Here is a 16,025-nt window from a genome sequence, read left to right as displayed (position 1 = left end):
TTAAAAATAATAAAATTCCATTTTTTTTTCATTTATATTATTTTCTAACGAAAAATAGCTTGTCTTATAATTCCACAAAAACAACATATGACGACCGACATTTGAACATTTTATTCAAATCATTTTTTATACCAGGCAAGTATAACAAATGATTACAAATTACAACTCCATCGATTGTCCCAAAAAAGTAAAGTAGAAAAAACTTGAGGTAAAACCTTTGTTTTTTTTGTTCCTGTTGTAAAAGAGTTTCTTTTTAAAGCCCTTATTATTAAAAATTTCCATCTGCCGAGACCAGAAAAACAACCAACCGACGCGCTTGTCATAACGAGGTGCAAATTACAGTGTGTGACGACATTCGGTAATTGTCTTGAAATGTAAACAATTCCTAAACCAAAACAAGGGCAGCATCTAAAAAGCAACTTTTTTTTTAAACGTCAACAAGCAGAAACATGAAAACAGCCCGTTAGCCAAATGCGAAAAGAGCGATACGACACGTTAAAAAAATAAGTCGTAAAAAAGAAGAACGTGCTACTAAGTGGAAAACTTGTCATTATTCAAAAAATGGAATGACGTTTTTTTTTACATTCATAAATCAATCAAAAAAATATCATTGGAATGAAGCTGCTTAATACATTAATTAATCCCATTTGGGGATTTTGGTTGGTTTCCATTTGATGACATCACGCGCTTGGAATTTGACAAAAGAGGAAGAGTGAAAACAGGAAGTGGGAGGGGATTACCGTCTTATTATTTCAGTCAATAAATAACGGAAGTACACCTCTCGTACCTGGATAGAAAAACAATCAATGCCCGTTAAAACAATCAAAGTTAAAAAAAACAAAAACAAAAAAAATCTACTAAATCCTTGTTGCCTGCCATTGACAACCATAGATGTCAAATTCACTAAAAATGGGAGGAGTGGTTGAGAGGGCTTTTATTGAAGTGCTAATTGCCTTGCTGGACGACCAATCCATTTTGACTTGGAGGGTGACAATTATTATAATTCATTAAATTAATTCTTTTTTTCCAGGTCTCATTAATTATGGACTTATTTTTAAGTTATGCCAGTTATTTTTAAAAAAAGGAAGTACTGCGTTGGGTTGTTGCAGTTTATCTGATTTTTTTGCCGCTATTTTCATGTTATAATAAAATAATTTGCCCCAAAAAATTCCTTTAAAAAAAAAAAATTATAAAAGCTTTAGTATTTTCATTTTCTCACCAAAATTTAGTTTTTTTTTTTGAGTTTTAAGTTTTCCCAGCATATTCAACCTTGGAAGTCTTTATGTATTTAAAATAATAATAATAATAATATTAATGCTTATAATTATATCTATATTTTTCATCAATTTTTCCCCCCACGTAAAAAGGCAATCGATGCTTTTCATTGGCAAACGTTCCACCAAAAAGTTTCTTTCTGGAAAATTGAGTGGAAAATGAGAACAAAAATATTCATACAAATACAAATAAATAGCAATAGCATTCTGTGGCGAATATCGTCAAAGGAAAATTGAACCTAGGCTGTGTTTTAGTGGCTAAAACAACAACAAACCACATTGCGCGTTATCATAAGTGCTGCTTCTTCACGCCTGATTTTTTCTATTCAATTTCCTTCTTTTTTGCGACAGAGACGAGTGGAAAAAGGCCAAATGAAGAGCAAAACCACGCGCTGAAATGTGCCAAATGTACTGTTAGCAATGAATGGACGCTTACACCGTGCTCTGCCTGCTCTCGCGAGCGCGCTCGGACGAGCGAGGCGGGAAGTCGATGAAAATCCCGTCCGAGTCGGAGTCGGCGGACCGCGGCGCTTGCCCGACCACGGTTTCGGGGCTGGACGACTCGCTGGGCGGCGAGCGGGACGCTGCCCGGCTCATGTCGGTGACGGCGGTGGTGGCCTCCGTGCCGTGGAGGGCCCCCGAGGAGCGCGGGACGGACGGGGGCGACGGAGGGAGGTCCGCCGAGGCGCCGCCCGCCGCCGCGCCTGCAAAACAAGGTCGGACGCCGTTTTCACGTGGACGTTATACACAAACGCACTCGCGTAAACAGCCAATGGGAGGCCGGCGGAGTGTAGGGAGGTTGTCAAGCAGGAGGAGACGCTACCGCGACAATTTCAAAATAAAATAGCGTTAGCAGGAAATGTATTGACGTTTTGGGGGGGATTTCGTAACTTGGATTTTGTTTTCGTATATTGGAACAGTTTATTTACATTTCCGTAAACTGGAAATGTTGTATCTAAAAGCAGTGTACTTGAAAATATTGTGTTAAAATTGAACAGTTAAGCACCCAATAAAAAATTTCCCTGCATCCCGACGGCTGATTGGTTGAGAATAGTGTCAGACAGTTAGCACCAAATCAAATGTAAGCGAGTCAAGTGCATATTGTTTCCTACCTTTGTAGTGCGATCCCACGCAAAGCCTGTCGGAGGGGCGCAGTTGCTCGGCGTAGTTGAGCTTTTGCTCCTCCAGGCAGGAGGAGATCTCGCAGGCCGAGTGGCGGCGGATCCCGCCCCCGCCGGCGCCGCCACCTGCCGAGCCGCAGTCGGCATCTAACTCCGCCACCGGCGTCAGGAGCAGCGGGATGTTGTAGCTTTTGGAGCGGACCACCGGGTTCTTGGACAGGTGCTCGGCCGACTTGGACCAGCCCCACTGGAAACGCTTCTCTAAAAGGAACAAAATACACGTCATCATTAAACAAACAAACAAACAAAAAAAAGTCATACCTCTACTTACGAATGCCTCAAGGTACGAACGTTTCAGGTTACGATTTTTTTTATATGCAAATGAGTGACGAGATACGAAAAAGATCCAAGTTCCGAAATCCCCCATAAAGTAAATGCATTTCCTTATCCGTTATTAGCTGACTTGAAGGAAGGTAAGTGGCAGACAGTGTGCGGTAATCGAGAGGTAAGCGACCTGTATGTAATCGAGAGGTAAGCGACCTGTATTCACAACAGCGGAATGACAAATTACAAGTCCGTAACTTACACTTATTTAGGTCTTTTGCCGATTAAACGTAGCTTATGGAGAAGCACCATCAATTTCGTCACACGCAGTTTCTGCGTGTGATGACAAGTAGGCTTTTTTGTGTTGTGGTAATGACGACATGGCCTATGTCCGATTATTATTATTATTATTATTATTTTATTTTGAATTCCCCTTATTAAGCGATTAAAAACTACAAATGGCACATATTTTCTCACACACCCACACATAGGGCACACGTAAAAGTCTAAAATGTACTACAAAGTGCACGGCTTTCGGCCCTGGTAGAACTGGCTCTTGCCACCATCTGGCGGACAAACATGGGTATTATTACATCTATAACGGCCACTGAGGTATTTCAACAGTGAAGGGCACATTTTCATACGCTTTATTTATTTTATGACATTAATAATTAAATTCCTCATAATTTTCTCTCATTTGTGTGTTTCCTTCTTTCATACAAAATTGGGACACTTTGATCAATTTTAAAGGGTTTAGTTGGTAGTTGTGTGAGGACCGTGGAACGAATTAGATAATTTAAATATAAAGTACACCTCTACTTACGAAATTTCCAAGTTACGAAAAAAGCATTGGAACCAATTAATTTCGTAAGTAGAGGTACGACTCTATACATACATGTATACTACACAAAAATGCATGTGTGTGCCTTTAGCATGCTTTTTTAGCATTTAGCACTCACCTAAAACACAACAGTGGTCCTCCATATCGTCTCCCGAGTAAAGCCCGTGAGTTCCCAAGTAGGGCGACACCACCTTCTGGACCAAAGACTCCAACCTCAGGTAGTCCTCATTCACGCCGCGCGACTCGCGGACGCCCTGAGGCGACACGGACGCTATGGAAGGTCCTCGCGTACTGGAGGACGGCGTGGAATTGGAGACGACTGACTACCTGCAGCACCAGCAGCATCTGCGTGACGGAGGGCGGCACTCGCGCCCGGGGCCGGGACAGTGCGTCCTCCAGCTTGACGCTCAGGACGATGGTGCTCCGGAAATGGAGCAGAGCCAGCTGGCGGACGGAGGGTTCCTTACCCTAGAGCCAAACAAAAATGAATACATACTAACGTGGATGGAAGGACCGAGGACCGAGGACCTGGTGTAGAGGACGGCTAACCTGGACCGGATGGAAAATGGCCTGTAGCATGGAGAGCACATCGCAGAAGAAGAAGTCCCACGTCTCCGCGAGAGAGTCCAGTAATTTCTGACCTGCGAGGTGGCATCGTTTCAGCGCCGTAAATGTCCAATCCGTTTTGACGTTGAAGGGATTGGACGTCTGTCAATGTCATTGGTAGCCAACCGAGTACGAAAGGTACCTTCGTAGAAGCGTATTTTGTCCCTCAGGATGATCATGCCCTTGGTCAGCAATTGATTCTGGAACATTCAAAGATATTAAAGCGTTATATAGCAATGCTAATTCTTGTTAGCTAGTCTACGGGGTTTCACGGTATAGAAAGTTTCCCTAAATTCAACTCAGTTTTGATGGGTTTGAAAATTTGAGCGTTTGAGTATAAAATGTTTGCTAATGCTAATGCTAACGCATTTGTTTTGTTAATAAATGAAAAGATGTTTGAACATTTGAGCGTTTTAATATAAAATGTTTGACTACCTGCTAATGCTAACGCATTTGTTTTGTTAATAAATGAAATGATGTGTTTGGGTTGAATTTTTTTGGTCAAACTATCTTGTCATGATGCTAATTTTTGTTAGCAAGTCCATGGTGTTCCACGAGATTTGTTAGCACTGAACGAATTCAATGATATCAAAGCGTTATATAGCAATGCTAATTCTTGTTAGCTAGTCTACGGCGTTTCACGGTATATAAAGTTTCCCTAAATTCAACTCAGTGTTGATGTGTTTGAACATTTGACTGTTTGAGTATAAAATGTTTGCTAATGCTAACGCATTTGTTTTGTTAATAAATGAGATGTTTGGGTTGAATTTTTTGGTCAAACTATCTTGTCCTGATGCTAATTTTTGTTAGTCAATGGTGTTCCACGAGATTTGTTAGCAGTGAACGAATTCAATGATATCAAAGCGTTATTTAGCAATGCTAATTCTTGTTAGCCAGTCACGGTATATAAAGTTTCCCTAAATTCAACTCAGTGTTGATGTGTTTGAACATTTGAGTGAATATAAAATGTTTGCTAATGCTAACTCATTTGTTTTGTTGCTCAATCAATTTGATAAGATTTGTTAACGTCAAACGAATGGAATTTCAATAAATGAAATGATGTGTTTGGGTTGAATTTTTTGGTCAAACTATCTTGTCGCGATGCTAATTTTTGTTAGCCAGTCAATGGCATTCCACGAAATTTGTTAGCGGTGAACGAAGGGTATTCCGTGAAATATAATGAAATGATGTGGTTTGGTTGAATTGGTCTGGATTCTGAAAATCACTGGGTATTTCTTTTGAGGCCCGGGAAACAATTCTAAACATGTGATATGTGCTTCTAGAATTACCTGAAGGTATTCCGTGAAGAAAGAACCCAGCTCAGTTTTCAGCAGGTGCCTGGTGGTGGAAAACATCAAGTCATGTTGACATTTCTGTTACAAAACAGGATATTGTGTGTCTGCTTTATCTTTTTTTTGTTCCTGTGTGGAACTGCCCTTGTTTACTAAACTAACTTTCCGTAATGATGGCGTACGCGCGCCAGACGGCTTGAGATAATCACATATCTGCTGGGTCCAGGCGGCCTATGAATTGGCGTCGCTAGCAACGCGCCGTCAGCACATTTTGGAATTTTTTTCCATTGTCGTCAACAGAAATAGAATTATTCTGTTTTGGGGTTGTTTTGTGCTACCTCTTCACATAAATTCTATTAAAAGGTTTATAATGGGTGCAACAGCTATGCTAGTTTTGTTGGGCTAGCAGTAGTGTTTATGTGATGTGTTAGCACCAAGCTAGCGTACGTTAAGCGAAGGATTTCCATTGTGGTGAATGGAAATAGAATGAATTAGTTTTATAGTTGTTTTGTCCTACCTCTTGTTTTCACATAAATGCTATTAAAAGGTTTATAATTGCTGGAACAGCTTCGCTAGTTTTGTTGGGTTAGCAGTAGTGTTCCCATTATGTGTTAGCTCCAAGCTAGCAGACGTTAAGCTAAGGTTTTCCATTGTGGTGGATGGAAATAAAATGATTTTGTTTTAGACTTGTTTTGTTCTACCTCTTGTGTTCACATAAATTCTATTAAAAGGTTTATGATGGGTGAAACAGCTATGCTAGCATTGTTGGGCTAGCAGTAGTGTTCCCATTATGTGTTAGCTCCAGGCTAGCGGACGTTAAGCTAAGGTTTTCCATTGTGGTGAATGGAAATAGAATAAATTAGTTTTAGAGTTGTTTTGTCTAACCTCTTGTGTTGACATAAATTCTATTAAAAGGTTTATGATGGGTGAAACAGCTATGCTAGCATTGTTGGGCTAGCAGTAGTGTTCCCATTATGTGTTAGCTCCAAGCTAGCGGATGTTAAGCTAAGGTTTTCCATTGTGGTGAATGGAAATAGAAAGAATTAGTTGTAGAGTGGTTTTGTCCTACCTCTTGTGTTGACATAAATTCTATTAAAAGGTTTATAATTGGTGAAACAGCTATGCTAGTTTTGTTGGGCTAGCAGTAGTGTTTCCCTTGTGTTATCGCTAAGCTAGCAGACATTAAGCTAAAGTTGGAGTTGAGTTATGTTAGCTCTCGCAATGAAGCAATTGTATTTCAAATGTGTCTTACATAGGTTAGGACCAAAAAATACACTGTTGATATAGCGTTAGCGGACTTGTCAGGTGAAGGAATTAAAAGTAGGAAACAACCTACCGGACGCCTTCATTGAGGGCGTAAAGTTCATTGTCAGCCAAACCTTTCTTTTGGAAGACTGAGATGACTGCGTTGTGGATGCTGCAAGCACAAACAAATTACATTTCAAACAAAAAACGTATTTCGCCACCCGACCAGTCTTGAGCGTGCCTAATTTCAGTGAAAAATGTCTGTTTGGATTAATATAGCAATTTCACTTCTTAGTCAAGGATTCTTTTTTGTAGTTGCCCTTTAAATATTTGTAATACATTAATATAGGACATGTCTTGAACAAAAAAGTTACATTATAATTACCAAAACTTTTCAAATTCAATTTTTTTTCCGTAGCTTAACAATCGCTCTCAGTTGAAATGGAAGATCTATTGCAGCCAATGGGTGCTTTCAAAATCAACTTCCCTCTTTTACTAACTACCACAACACATACTCGGTCACTTGGGCTAACAGTCAACTGGCTAAGCTAAAAATAACTCTTAAATCAACATCCACTGGGGAACACAAATTGAACGACCGTAGTAATTTCCGACAGTACGTCCGGTCCAATTGGCTAACAGCTGGGAAAGACTCTGATCTTTGTTCTATTCAAACCGCTTGGGAATTTCGGCGGTGTTGAAATTGTAACAAACGGGGTTGCGAAAACCGTAAAAAGACGTACCTGTTCCAGGTGGCGTTAGCCCCCGCCCTCTTTTGCTTCTCGCCTCTGTCCTCCGGTGAACCCTTGTCGCTCTTAGCTAGCTCGCTAAGGCTGGGCGAGCTCATCAGCTTGAGGCGGTGCAGCGTCCTTATGGGGGTCATAAAAACGCCGTTTAGCAAAACATGGGGTGAAAAACGGAGAGAAGGACGGACGCCGTCCCGAAGAGAGAAGACGGGCAGCGATGGGATCCCCAAAACAATAGCGCCATTGATGCCAACAAATATTTATGCAACACGCAGATGCCAGGAAAATGCGGGGTGAGCGGCAGCCAAGTGTTTGTCACTGTACGGCTCGGTGAGCGCGTGGGAAATGCGCGGGTTACAGTACAGGGCAGTCAAAAAAAAAGAAGGCATTTTGGGGAATAAATCCATTTCTAATTTCATTAAATGTTAGCATTGTACACACAAAATAAGGCAAGTTTTAGAAATAATTGTTGATATCTTAGGTTAGCTTGTATTTTGCATTCTGTTATTATTATAATTAGGGGTAATGTTGTTATTGGTTTCTATTAATATAATATTCACCCTGAAAATATGACAATTGTGACAATTATTTTTTTCCTACATTTTCTTTATTTTATTATTATTATTATTATTATTATTATTATTATTATAATCAGGGGTAATGTTGTTATTGGTTTCTATTAATATAATATTCATCCTGAAAATATGACAATTGTGACAATTATTTTTTTCCTACATTTTCTTTATTTTATTGTATTATTATTATTATAATCGGGGGTAATGTTGTTATTGGTTTCTAATCATATAAAATTCACCCTGAAAATATGACAATTGTGACAATTATTTTTTTCTACATTTTATTTATTTTATTTTTATTTTTATTATTAGTAGTATTGTTATTATTATTGTTATTATTATTGCTATTATTATTGTTATTATTATTGTTGTTATTATTGCTATTATTATTATAATTATTATTATAATCGGGGTAATGTTGTTATTGGTTTCTAATAATATAAAATTCAACCTGAAAATATGACAATTGTGACAATTATTTTTTTCTACATTTTCTCTATTTTATTTTTTTATTATTATTATTATAATCGGGGGTAATGTTGTTATTGGTTTCTAATAATATAAAATTCACCCTGAAAATATGACAATGGTGAAAAAATGTTTTCCCTACATTTTGTTTTATTTGAACAACGTTGTTTTTCACGCCATATTAGAAGATTTAAGAAATATTGGGATTAAAAATCATTAAATGAGATTAAAAACGTTACATTACGTGAACCGTAGACTGAAGGGACCCCGAACAACTTTTGTTGACATTAAACATTCAAATTTTGGAAGACTTTGGAATAGTTATTGGGGTTTATATGATTCCTGCTGATAAAACTTTGATGAGAACAATTTTATATTGTTATTATAGTCCATATCGTTTTCAATTAGAAGATTTTCAGATGATGGTGTGCCTTGAGATTTCCAAAAAGTGCTCTTCAGAGCCTAACTAATCATTCAGAAGACGGTCTCGATTTGATAGAGACAAGAGACGACAGATTTAACGGCACGCAGATAAGTAGATTACCCGATTAGGACGCGTTAATCTCAAGGGAGGAGTGACGCTCACCTTCTGATTGGATGCTCATTGCCGGCGTCCAAATCCGGGCTCGGGGGAGGCGCCGAGAAGGTGCTGAAGTTGAGGGACAGGGGCCGCGGCGAAGAACGCGAGGCGTGCCGCCGCCGGAGTCCGTCCAGCATCTACACGTGAAAAACATGTTTTTTCATTGAAATGAAAGCATTCCCTGCCATTGGCGAGTGATCGACATATGTCCAACAATTATTCTATGGCAATAATGATTTAATTTAGATTTTTTTGTGTGGCAGAAATAGGTTGAAACTAAATAATGAAACATTGTGTATAATGTTGTACCATGTTGACACCCGTGAGCTAGCTAGGTATGACTCTGATACATTTCCACAAGTGTTTTGCAATATTTGCTTAACTTGCACTGCTACTTCACACACCCACACACACAAACACACACACACACACACCCACGGTAACCAAGGCTAAAAGCATGTACGAGCATGTAGCGCTCATTTTTCTCTCTTTGCTGTATTTCATTGAAATTTCCACTTAACCACTATTTTTGCCATGTTAACAGATTTGCTGGCTCTAGAGGTGAATGTGTAGTTCCCTTCAGAAAGAGTGCATTTAGCCAAAACAGCTTCTCTCTTCATACCTGGAACTCAATACCAATTAGCATATGTAAACTCCCGTCTCTGATTCTCTTAGCCAATCATCTTAAAGCCTGGCTCTTAGATCAGGGGTGGCCAACTCCAGTCCTCGGGAGCTGCTATCTGGTCGGTCTGTTTTCCAAATCTCCCTCCACCAAGACAACTGAATCAAATCATCAACTCATCAGCAAGCTGTCCAGAAGCTTGACACCCATCCAGATGATTTGACTCAGGTGTGTTGGTGGAGGGAGATATGGAAAACAGACCGGATAGCGCAGGGGTGTCAGACTCGGGTTGGTTCGCGGGCCGCTTTAACGTCAACTTGATTTCACCTGGGACCATTTTAGATATAATATTTAGATTTTTTTTATAAATGGATTAAAAGAACTGGATTAAAAGCCCTGAATATTCAGTTTTTTATAGATCTAAAACAATGTTTATTTTAGCTTTTTTAATATATTTATAGATTTGACAAAATTATTTTTGAACAAAAAACACAGAAAAAAATGGATTAAAAAATTACAATTATTGATTTAAAAGGGGGGAAAATCAGGACATTGAATATACATCTATACTCTTCATTTGAATTTGATCCTAAAACAGAAAGTCGGCACTCATGATTTACTTTCCCGGGCCACACAAAATGATGCGGCGGGCCAGATTTGGCCCCCGGGTCGCCACTTTGACACATGTGGGATAGCAGTCCTCAAGAATTGGAGTTGGCCACCCCTGTCTAACACGATCAAAATGGTGACCACAACACTGGCCAGAACTGTGCTACTTGTGTGTACGTGTCATCATTTATCTTCAACCTGCACAGAGACTAAAGATGGAAATTAACCTTTAGCTTATAAACTAACATATTTACATATAAATGTCCATTAACATGAACATTTGTTCATCAATATAGTCTCTTTATTAAATGAGTTAGCCTTGTATCGCCACTCGAATCGAGAAAATAATCCATTGGCACGCCTTTTATTTGGGTGTCGCACCATAGAAACGCGCTACCTACTGATCAAAAGGGTGAACAACAGTCTGGGATGTGAGTTTTTTTTATTTTTTATTTTTTTTAGACAAAAAGAACTAACGCCTTTTTAAACGCCCCTTTACAACTAAGCAAAAGGCGTCATTTTTTAAATATGTTTTTATTTTAATTTGATTTTTTATCCCTTAATTGAAAGCTGAGGCAGCCCCCCCCCCAACCCTTCCCCTTTCTCCTCTTTGTCTCTTTACGGTAACATTTTTTTACGAGCGGGATCGGTGGGTGGCCTACGGCAGCCGAGCCCGATTCTCGCGCACCAAAACGGCCCAGCGACGGTCCACGTCGATCCGATCGAGAGTGATCGGAGGTGTTTTCCCCAAAAAACAAAAACAAAAACAAAAAAAAGCACCAGGGTGGAAGCTCAAGTTGCCACGCTTACCGTTCCGTGTCCTGTCGTCCGCTTGCAGCCGAGATGACGACGCGCGGATAAAGCTCCGATGTCAGGTCGGCTCCGTCCGGGCTCATCGGTGGCTCCAATCCGTCGGAGGGGGCTCCCGGTCGGGCGATGGCTTCGAGGATGTGCGCCCCTGCGGTGGAGGATGTGGCGGCGTTTGGAGAGCGGACCGCGGAGGACTCATTCATGAAGCATGCGCCTTTGCTCGCTCCCGTGCGCTTGCACGCGCGCGCCCCCGCTTTGTTTTGACCAGATGCACGCACGCGATTCGGCGGCGCTACAGTCGCTCGCACGCACGCGCGCGGCGGTGTCTGTTTACGCAAGGAGGTGTCATGTTGGAAGAGCTCGCTAGCGGGATTTCCGTGAAGTCCCTGAACGACACAAACACATCAAAAACAAAGCGAGTGTTTCCATCGTAGATATCGTATTTATACAGGTAGACAAATGATGTGCACTGAGAGTCAACTGAAAAAGGCGTTGTCAAAAGTCAACCATTTTGCGTCGGAGCTGTTTGCGCAGCAGTCAATGGTTTGCCTAATGTTTACACAAAATTGCACATATTTACAAACGGCTTGTTTTGTTCCATAAACGTCAGAATTTGCAATAAATATTGTACTCATTTCTCGTTTCATGCATGAATTATTTTTTTCTTCAAGTATCTCAAGAACAGTTTTATAAACAACCCTAAAATGTGTTCTTTAAAAAAATAAAACATTTACTCACCCTTTTAGGCTTTGAATATCAACTGCACCCCGCATTCGTGACAGTGGGCTCAGCCAGCAGTGCTTTGCGTGTCGTGTGACATTTAATCTGCATTTATTGGATCAGAGAGGCACACATTAACACACTTTAAAGATCAACAACAACAAAGCAGGGCTGTCGCTTTCAGTGTATTTGGCTTTCTTGCAAGAGAACACGCGTGACAAATAAGAAACCCGTGGATGCACAGAATCGGCGAAAACGACACCTATTTGCTACCAAATTCACTAAATTTCTATTAAATTGTAAATACACTAGTCACTATTAGAGGGCTGTAGAAAGATGCATTTAGGGTACTTTGACAGGCCTGGAAGTGTAGCGTTAAACTGAGCTTCCAATAAACCACATCGGTCTGAATTGGAGAGATTGTCCCGTAAATGTGGACAGTGAGCATATGGGTAACATTTTCAAGGAATTAAATAATAACATGTAATCAAATCAAACAACAACACGTGTCCAGAATGTAGCGACACGGCGTATGTTGAAAAAGCGAGCCTTTATTGCATTAGACAGATTTTTTCCACTCAGTTTTCTGATCATTTGAACTCACCATACGGCTCACTTCCGGATTATCTCAGCGGGATGCTCAAATGTGAGGCTAAACTATGACAAATACGACAAGTTTCTGGAAAATACAAGGGAAGCGTATTTCCAGTCACATATATTAGTGCTTTTCTTTGGTTTGGATGACTTTCGTTCACACGTGGCGATGTCAGAGGGTACAATTTAACATCTTCGTTGGTCATAGTTAGCTTTTTGCTTCCCCCTCGTGGCTCTCAAGGGGACTTGGCTAATAAAAAAACCATTGAGTTTTAGTATTGGCGTTTGCGTTTCGCCTTCCGACCACCAGAGGAACCCGTGAGCTATTCGACGCCACGAAGAATCGAAAAAGAGGCCAGAATTTAAATTTTTTTTCCATCCAAATTCATTCGTCTACGCTTATCCTTTATTATTATTATCATTATTATTATTTTGTAAATAAAAAGCATTGTCAAAATGTCCAGCCTTTCAGAGGAGATTAAAACGACTTCTGTCTCACGCTTCGGTCAGGTATGTTACTTGACGAAACAACTTTGAATATTTTTATCTGTGCATGTCCACAATGGGGACAATATACAATAAATGATCACATTTGAATGATATTTTTCTTTTAATTTCTACCACAGTGTGCTTATACAGCCGAGGAGCAGCAAGCTGTCCACAATGCACTTCGACAGAAGCTGGGGCCAGAATTTATTAGTACAAGAATGGCTGGAGGAGGACAAAAGGCAACTTTTTAAAAAATACATTATTTATTTTTGGTGGTTAAAAACTATTATTACTAATTTTTCAGTGCCATTGGTGGCACTTGACGTCCAATCCATTCTATCTAGAATGTTCTGCCACGCCTCCCAGTCAAAGGGGATTGGACGTCTAGTGTAGTCAATGGTAGCCAATGTGTTAGACGAGTGCACTATAAGGAGTTGATGCATTTTACATTTCCGATGACATTTTTGTCATGTATTTTTTTTAAATAGTCCAAGGGTTGAAAATCTTGGCACATTTCGATTGGTTGATTAAAAATACAAAGCTCCGCCCTCCGTTGGTAATAATAGATACCCAATAAATTCTTTCCTTAATGCAGGTGTGCTACGTTGAAGGCCACCGTGTCATCAGCCTGGCCAATGAGATGTTCGGCTATAACGGCTGGTCTCACTCCATCTCACAGCAGAACGTCGGTACTGTACCTCTCGGCGTCCGTTGCTGGGGTAACCCGTTTCCGGGGCAACCCGGTCGCCACTCTTAAGCCACACGCCGCCTCGCGTTTGTCTTCCTAGACTTCGTGGACCTGGTCAACGGGAGATTCTATGCTGGCGTTAGCGCTTTTGTCAGAGTGCAGCTAAAGGTGAGGCATTTGGGCTCTGGAAAAAGGAGGTTTTTAGTATTCCGCTCTGGCTGAAATGGATTTATTTCCACAGGATGGAGCGTTCCACGAGGATGTGGGTTACGGGGTCAGCGAAGGTTTGAAGTCCAAAGCTTTGTCTTTGGAGAAAGCGAGAAAGGAGGCTGTCACTGATGGACTGAAGAGAGCACTCAGGTATTGGAAAATTGAAGATGCTTCCTGTGGTGGTTTTTATTCTTTTCATTTTTGGGGGGTTTTGTTTAGGTGCTTCGGGAACGCATTGGGAAACTGCATCTTAGACAAAGCATACCTACAGGCTATTAACAAGATTCCCAAACAGGTAAATGGAGTTCCATTATGTGGATCTTGCAAGCTAAGTGAGTAGACGTCCAATTGATTTGAGTGGTAGTCAGTCCATCATTGTCAATGGGTGCTAATGAGAATAAAAATAGAAGAGAAGAGAAAAAAAAGTTCAAATGAACTACGATCACTCGGTACCGACATAAGATGCAAGGTTATACTGCCATATTTTGGAGGTTTGCAGTAACCGCATGCAACACTGAGACAAAAAACTGAAATAATTAAAAATTGAAAAAATAAAATTAAAAAAATGACTATTTGATCCTCTCCTCCATTTGTTATTTATTATTTCCAAGCAGGAATGAGCTTGTGTTCTTCACTTTAGCAACAAGCAAAATCTACCAGGTTTCAACGTAACTTTGGCTTCTTTTATGGTGTCGGACAGCCGACGCCCGCCTTGGACCCGGCCCAGACCAAACGCTCCGAAACCGAACCCGCGGTGGAGAAGGCCCGGTACGAAAGCTTGCTCCAAGAGGCCAGGCCCGCCGTCGCCCCGCCCACGGCTGTCACCCCGAGAGAGAGCTTTTCCGAAACGGGCACCCCCTCCATTGAAGATGTGGAAAACAAGGGCGAAGCCTCAAGGTAAAGCTTCCCCCTCCAACTATACTGGAAACCCATCAGTTACCTTTCTTCAGAGTGCAGTGTATTTTTTGCCGTAGTTTTAAAACCCCATTTCCATTGATTTGGCCAGTTCACCTTCAAAGTTAAAAAATGGCATCCATAAATCGGGTACACGGTCGATTGGTCACCGGTCTTTTGGTCGCCGATCTTTTGGTCGCCCGGAAGGTAAGTGATAATAACCATTTAAATCGTTGCTCAAATTCTCTAAATACAAACTGCGAATGACTATTTAGTCATACTTAATGCCCTAGTAATTATTAGGCTAAAGAAAAGCTCCAAATTTCCCGGACTTCTATTGTTTTTTTGTTGGAGAACTTGTTAAGACCCTGACTGACGTGGCTTCTTAAAGGGACAACGCATGTACATAAAAACTCTTCTACACTCACACGTGGGCTCAGTGAAACTGCTCATGGCCATTGTTGGCTTTTATTGATGCGTAGACCGTGTTGTTTTACCTTGTTTTGTCGCCGGTCTTTTGGTCGCCCATTGTTGCGGTCGGGGCGACCAAAAGACAGGCGACCAATCGACCGCACACGATAAATCGGGGCAGCCTTAATCGAGGTTTCCCAAATATGGTCAATCTGAAGATAAAAATACCCAAATTCTTCTTCCTTCAGGCATTCTTCGTCCGGGTCCTTCCCGGACCCGAAGCAGCAGCGCAAGCTACGGCAGCAGCAGCTTCAACAGAAGTTCCGCATGGAAATGGAGGCCAAGCAGCTGAAGCAGGAGGACACCAAATGGGCCAAATCGGTCAAGCAGGAGGTGCTCGTTATGGAAGAAGGTGACAAATCCAGCCTCCATCTTTTCTCTGCCCAATCCCTTTTTTAAAAAGAAAAATCTACCCCGTTTTTAGCGGATGATCCTGAATTTGGGAATTTGCGCCTGAGCGGAATGCTAGAGCAAGAGACGCCCAATCGGGCGCTGAGGCCGAGCACGCCGAAGAATCGCAAGATGCAAACGCGCGTTAAGACGCCGCAGTCGTCGCACGGTAGAGGACCGGCAGGGATGCGTCAAGACAGAACAGGTGCGCACTTTTTAAACCTATTTAAAATTCAAATTTAGTTACTATAGTAGTTTGTGGATTTGTTTCAGTTGAAAGCTCGAGTCCATACCGTGCTGGTCAATTCATGAAGAAACGCAGATTGGACACCTGATGTTGAACTTCCTTATTTGTTTTTTTTGTATTATCGGATGTAAAAATGTCACATTTCTGCTTAATAAAATGCATTGCCGTATTCTCAATTTCTAGCATTTCCCTCTTTTACTATCACAAAC

General features: G+C 41.0%; 2 protein-coding genes across 4 annotated transcripts; one reads left to right on the top strand and one right to left on the bottom strand.

Moving 5' to 3' along the window:
* Nucleotides 1–96: 96 nt before the first annotated feature.
* Nucleotides 97–12,492, bottom strand: prr5a (proline rich 5a (renal)). Of its 2 annotated transcripts, XM_077597451.1 has the most exons (13): nt 12,438–12,492; nt 11,852–11,938; nt 11,114–11,499; nt 9,079–9,209; nt 7,447–7,572; nt 6,795–6,875; nt 5,456–5,504; nt 4,309–4,366; nt 4,110–4,201; nt 3,888–4,028; nt 3,679–3,814; nt 2,387–2,656; nt 97–1,978 (listed from the first exon to the last, which is right to left on the bottom strand). In XM_077597451.1, exons 4-13 carry the CDS (start codon nt 9,207–9,209, stop codon nt 1,707–1,709), a joined length of 1,356 nt encoding a protein of 451 aa, XP_077453577.1. In that variant the 5' UTR covers nt 11,114–11,499; nt 11,852–11,938; nt 12,438–12,492; the 3' UTR covers nt 97–1,706. The 2 variants fall into 2 exon arrangements, with proteins under 2 accessions (XP_077453577.1, XP_077453576.1); XM_077597450.1 differs by lacking the exon at nt 12,438–12,492 and having other exon boundaries at nt 11,852–12,161.
* rad52 (RAD52 homolog, DNA repair protein) lies at nt 12,418–15,992 on the top strand. 2 transcript variants are annotated; one of them, XM_077597454.1, is made up of 10 exons: nt 12,430–12,937; nt 13,054–13,155; nt 13,512–13,605; nt 13,705–13,772; nt 13,846–13,964; nt 14,034–14,109; nt 14,515–14,711; nt 15,368–15,531; nt 15,604–15,774; nt 15,843–15,992. In XM_077597454.1, the coding sequence occupies exons 1-10, from the start codon at nt 12,884–12,886 to the stop codon at nt 15,902–15,904; spliced, it is 1,107 nt and encodes a 368-aa protein (XP_077453580.1). In that variant the 5' UTR covers nt 12,430–12,883; the 3' UTR covers nt 15,905–15,992. The 2 variants fall into 2 exon arrangements, with proteins under 2 accessions (XP_077453578.1, XP_077453580.1); XM_077597452.1 differs by having other exon boundaries at nt 12,418–12,937; nt 13,846–14,109.
* The last annotated feature ends 33 nt before the right edge of the window (nt 15,993–16,025 follow it).

This window comes from Stigmatopora argus, chromosome 3 (genome assembly GCF_051989625.1).
Source record: "Stigmatopora argus isolate UIUO_Sarg chromosome 3, RoL_Sarg_1.0, whole genome shotgun sequence".
Taxonomy (NCBI): Eukaryota; Metazoa; Chordata; class Actinopteri; order Syngnathiformes; family Syngnathidae; genus Stigmatopora; species Stigmatopora argus.
Note: the sequence above shows the minus strand (reverse complement) of the source record. Positions and strands in the feature narration are given on the sequence as shown.

Bases quoted from the DNA above. Each gene is read 5' to 3' on its own strand.
- prr5a (XM_077597451.1), bottom strand. From the start codon at position 9,209: ATGCTGGACGGACTCCGGCGGCGGCACGCCTCGCGTTCTTCGCCGCGG. The intron at 4,367-5,455 runs GTAATTCTAGAA...TGAATGTTCCAG, and splicing joins TCTTCACGGAATACCTTCAG to AATCAATTGCTGACCAAGGG. The intron at 2,657-3,678 runs GTGAGTGCTAAA...TGTTCCTTTTAG, and splicing joins GGACCACTGTTGTGTTTTAG to AGAAGCGTTTCCAGTGGGGC.
- rad52 (XM_077597452.1), top strand. From the start codon at position 12,884: ATGTCCAGCCTTTCAGAGGAGATTAAAACGACTTCTGTCTCACGCTTC. The intron at 13,156-13,511 runs GCAACTTTTTAA...TCCTTAATGCAG, and splicing joins TGGCTGGAGGAGGACAAAAG to GTGTGCTACGTTGAAGGCCA. The intron at 14,110-14,514 runs GTAAATGGAGTT...GGTGTCGGACAG, and splicing joins TTAACAAGATTCCCAAACAG to CCGACGCCCGCCTTGGACCC.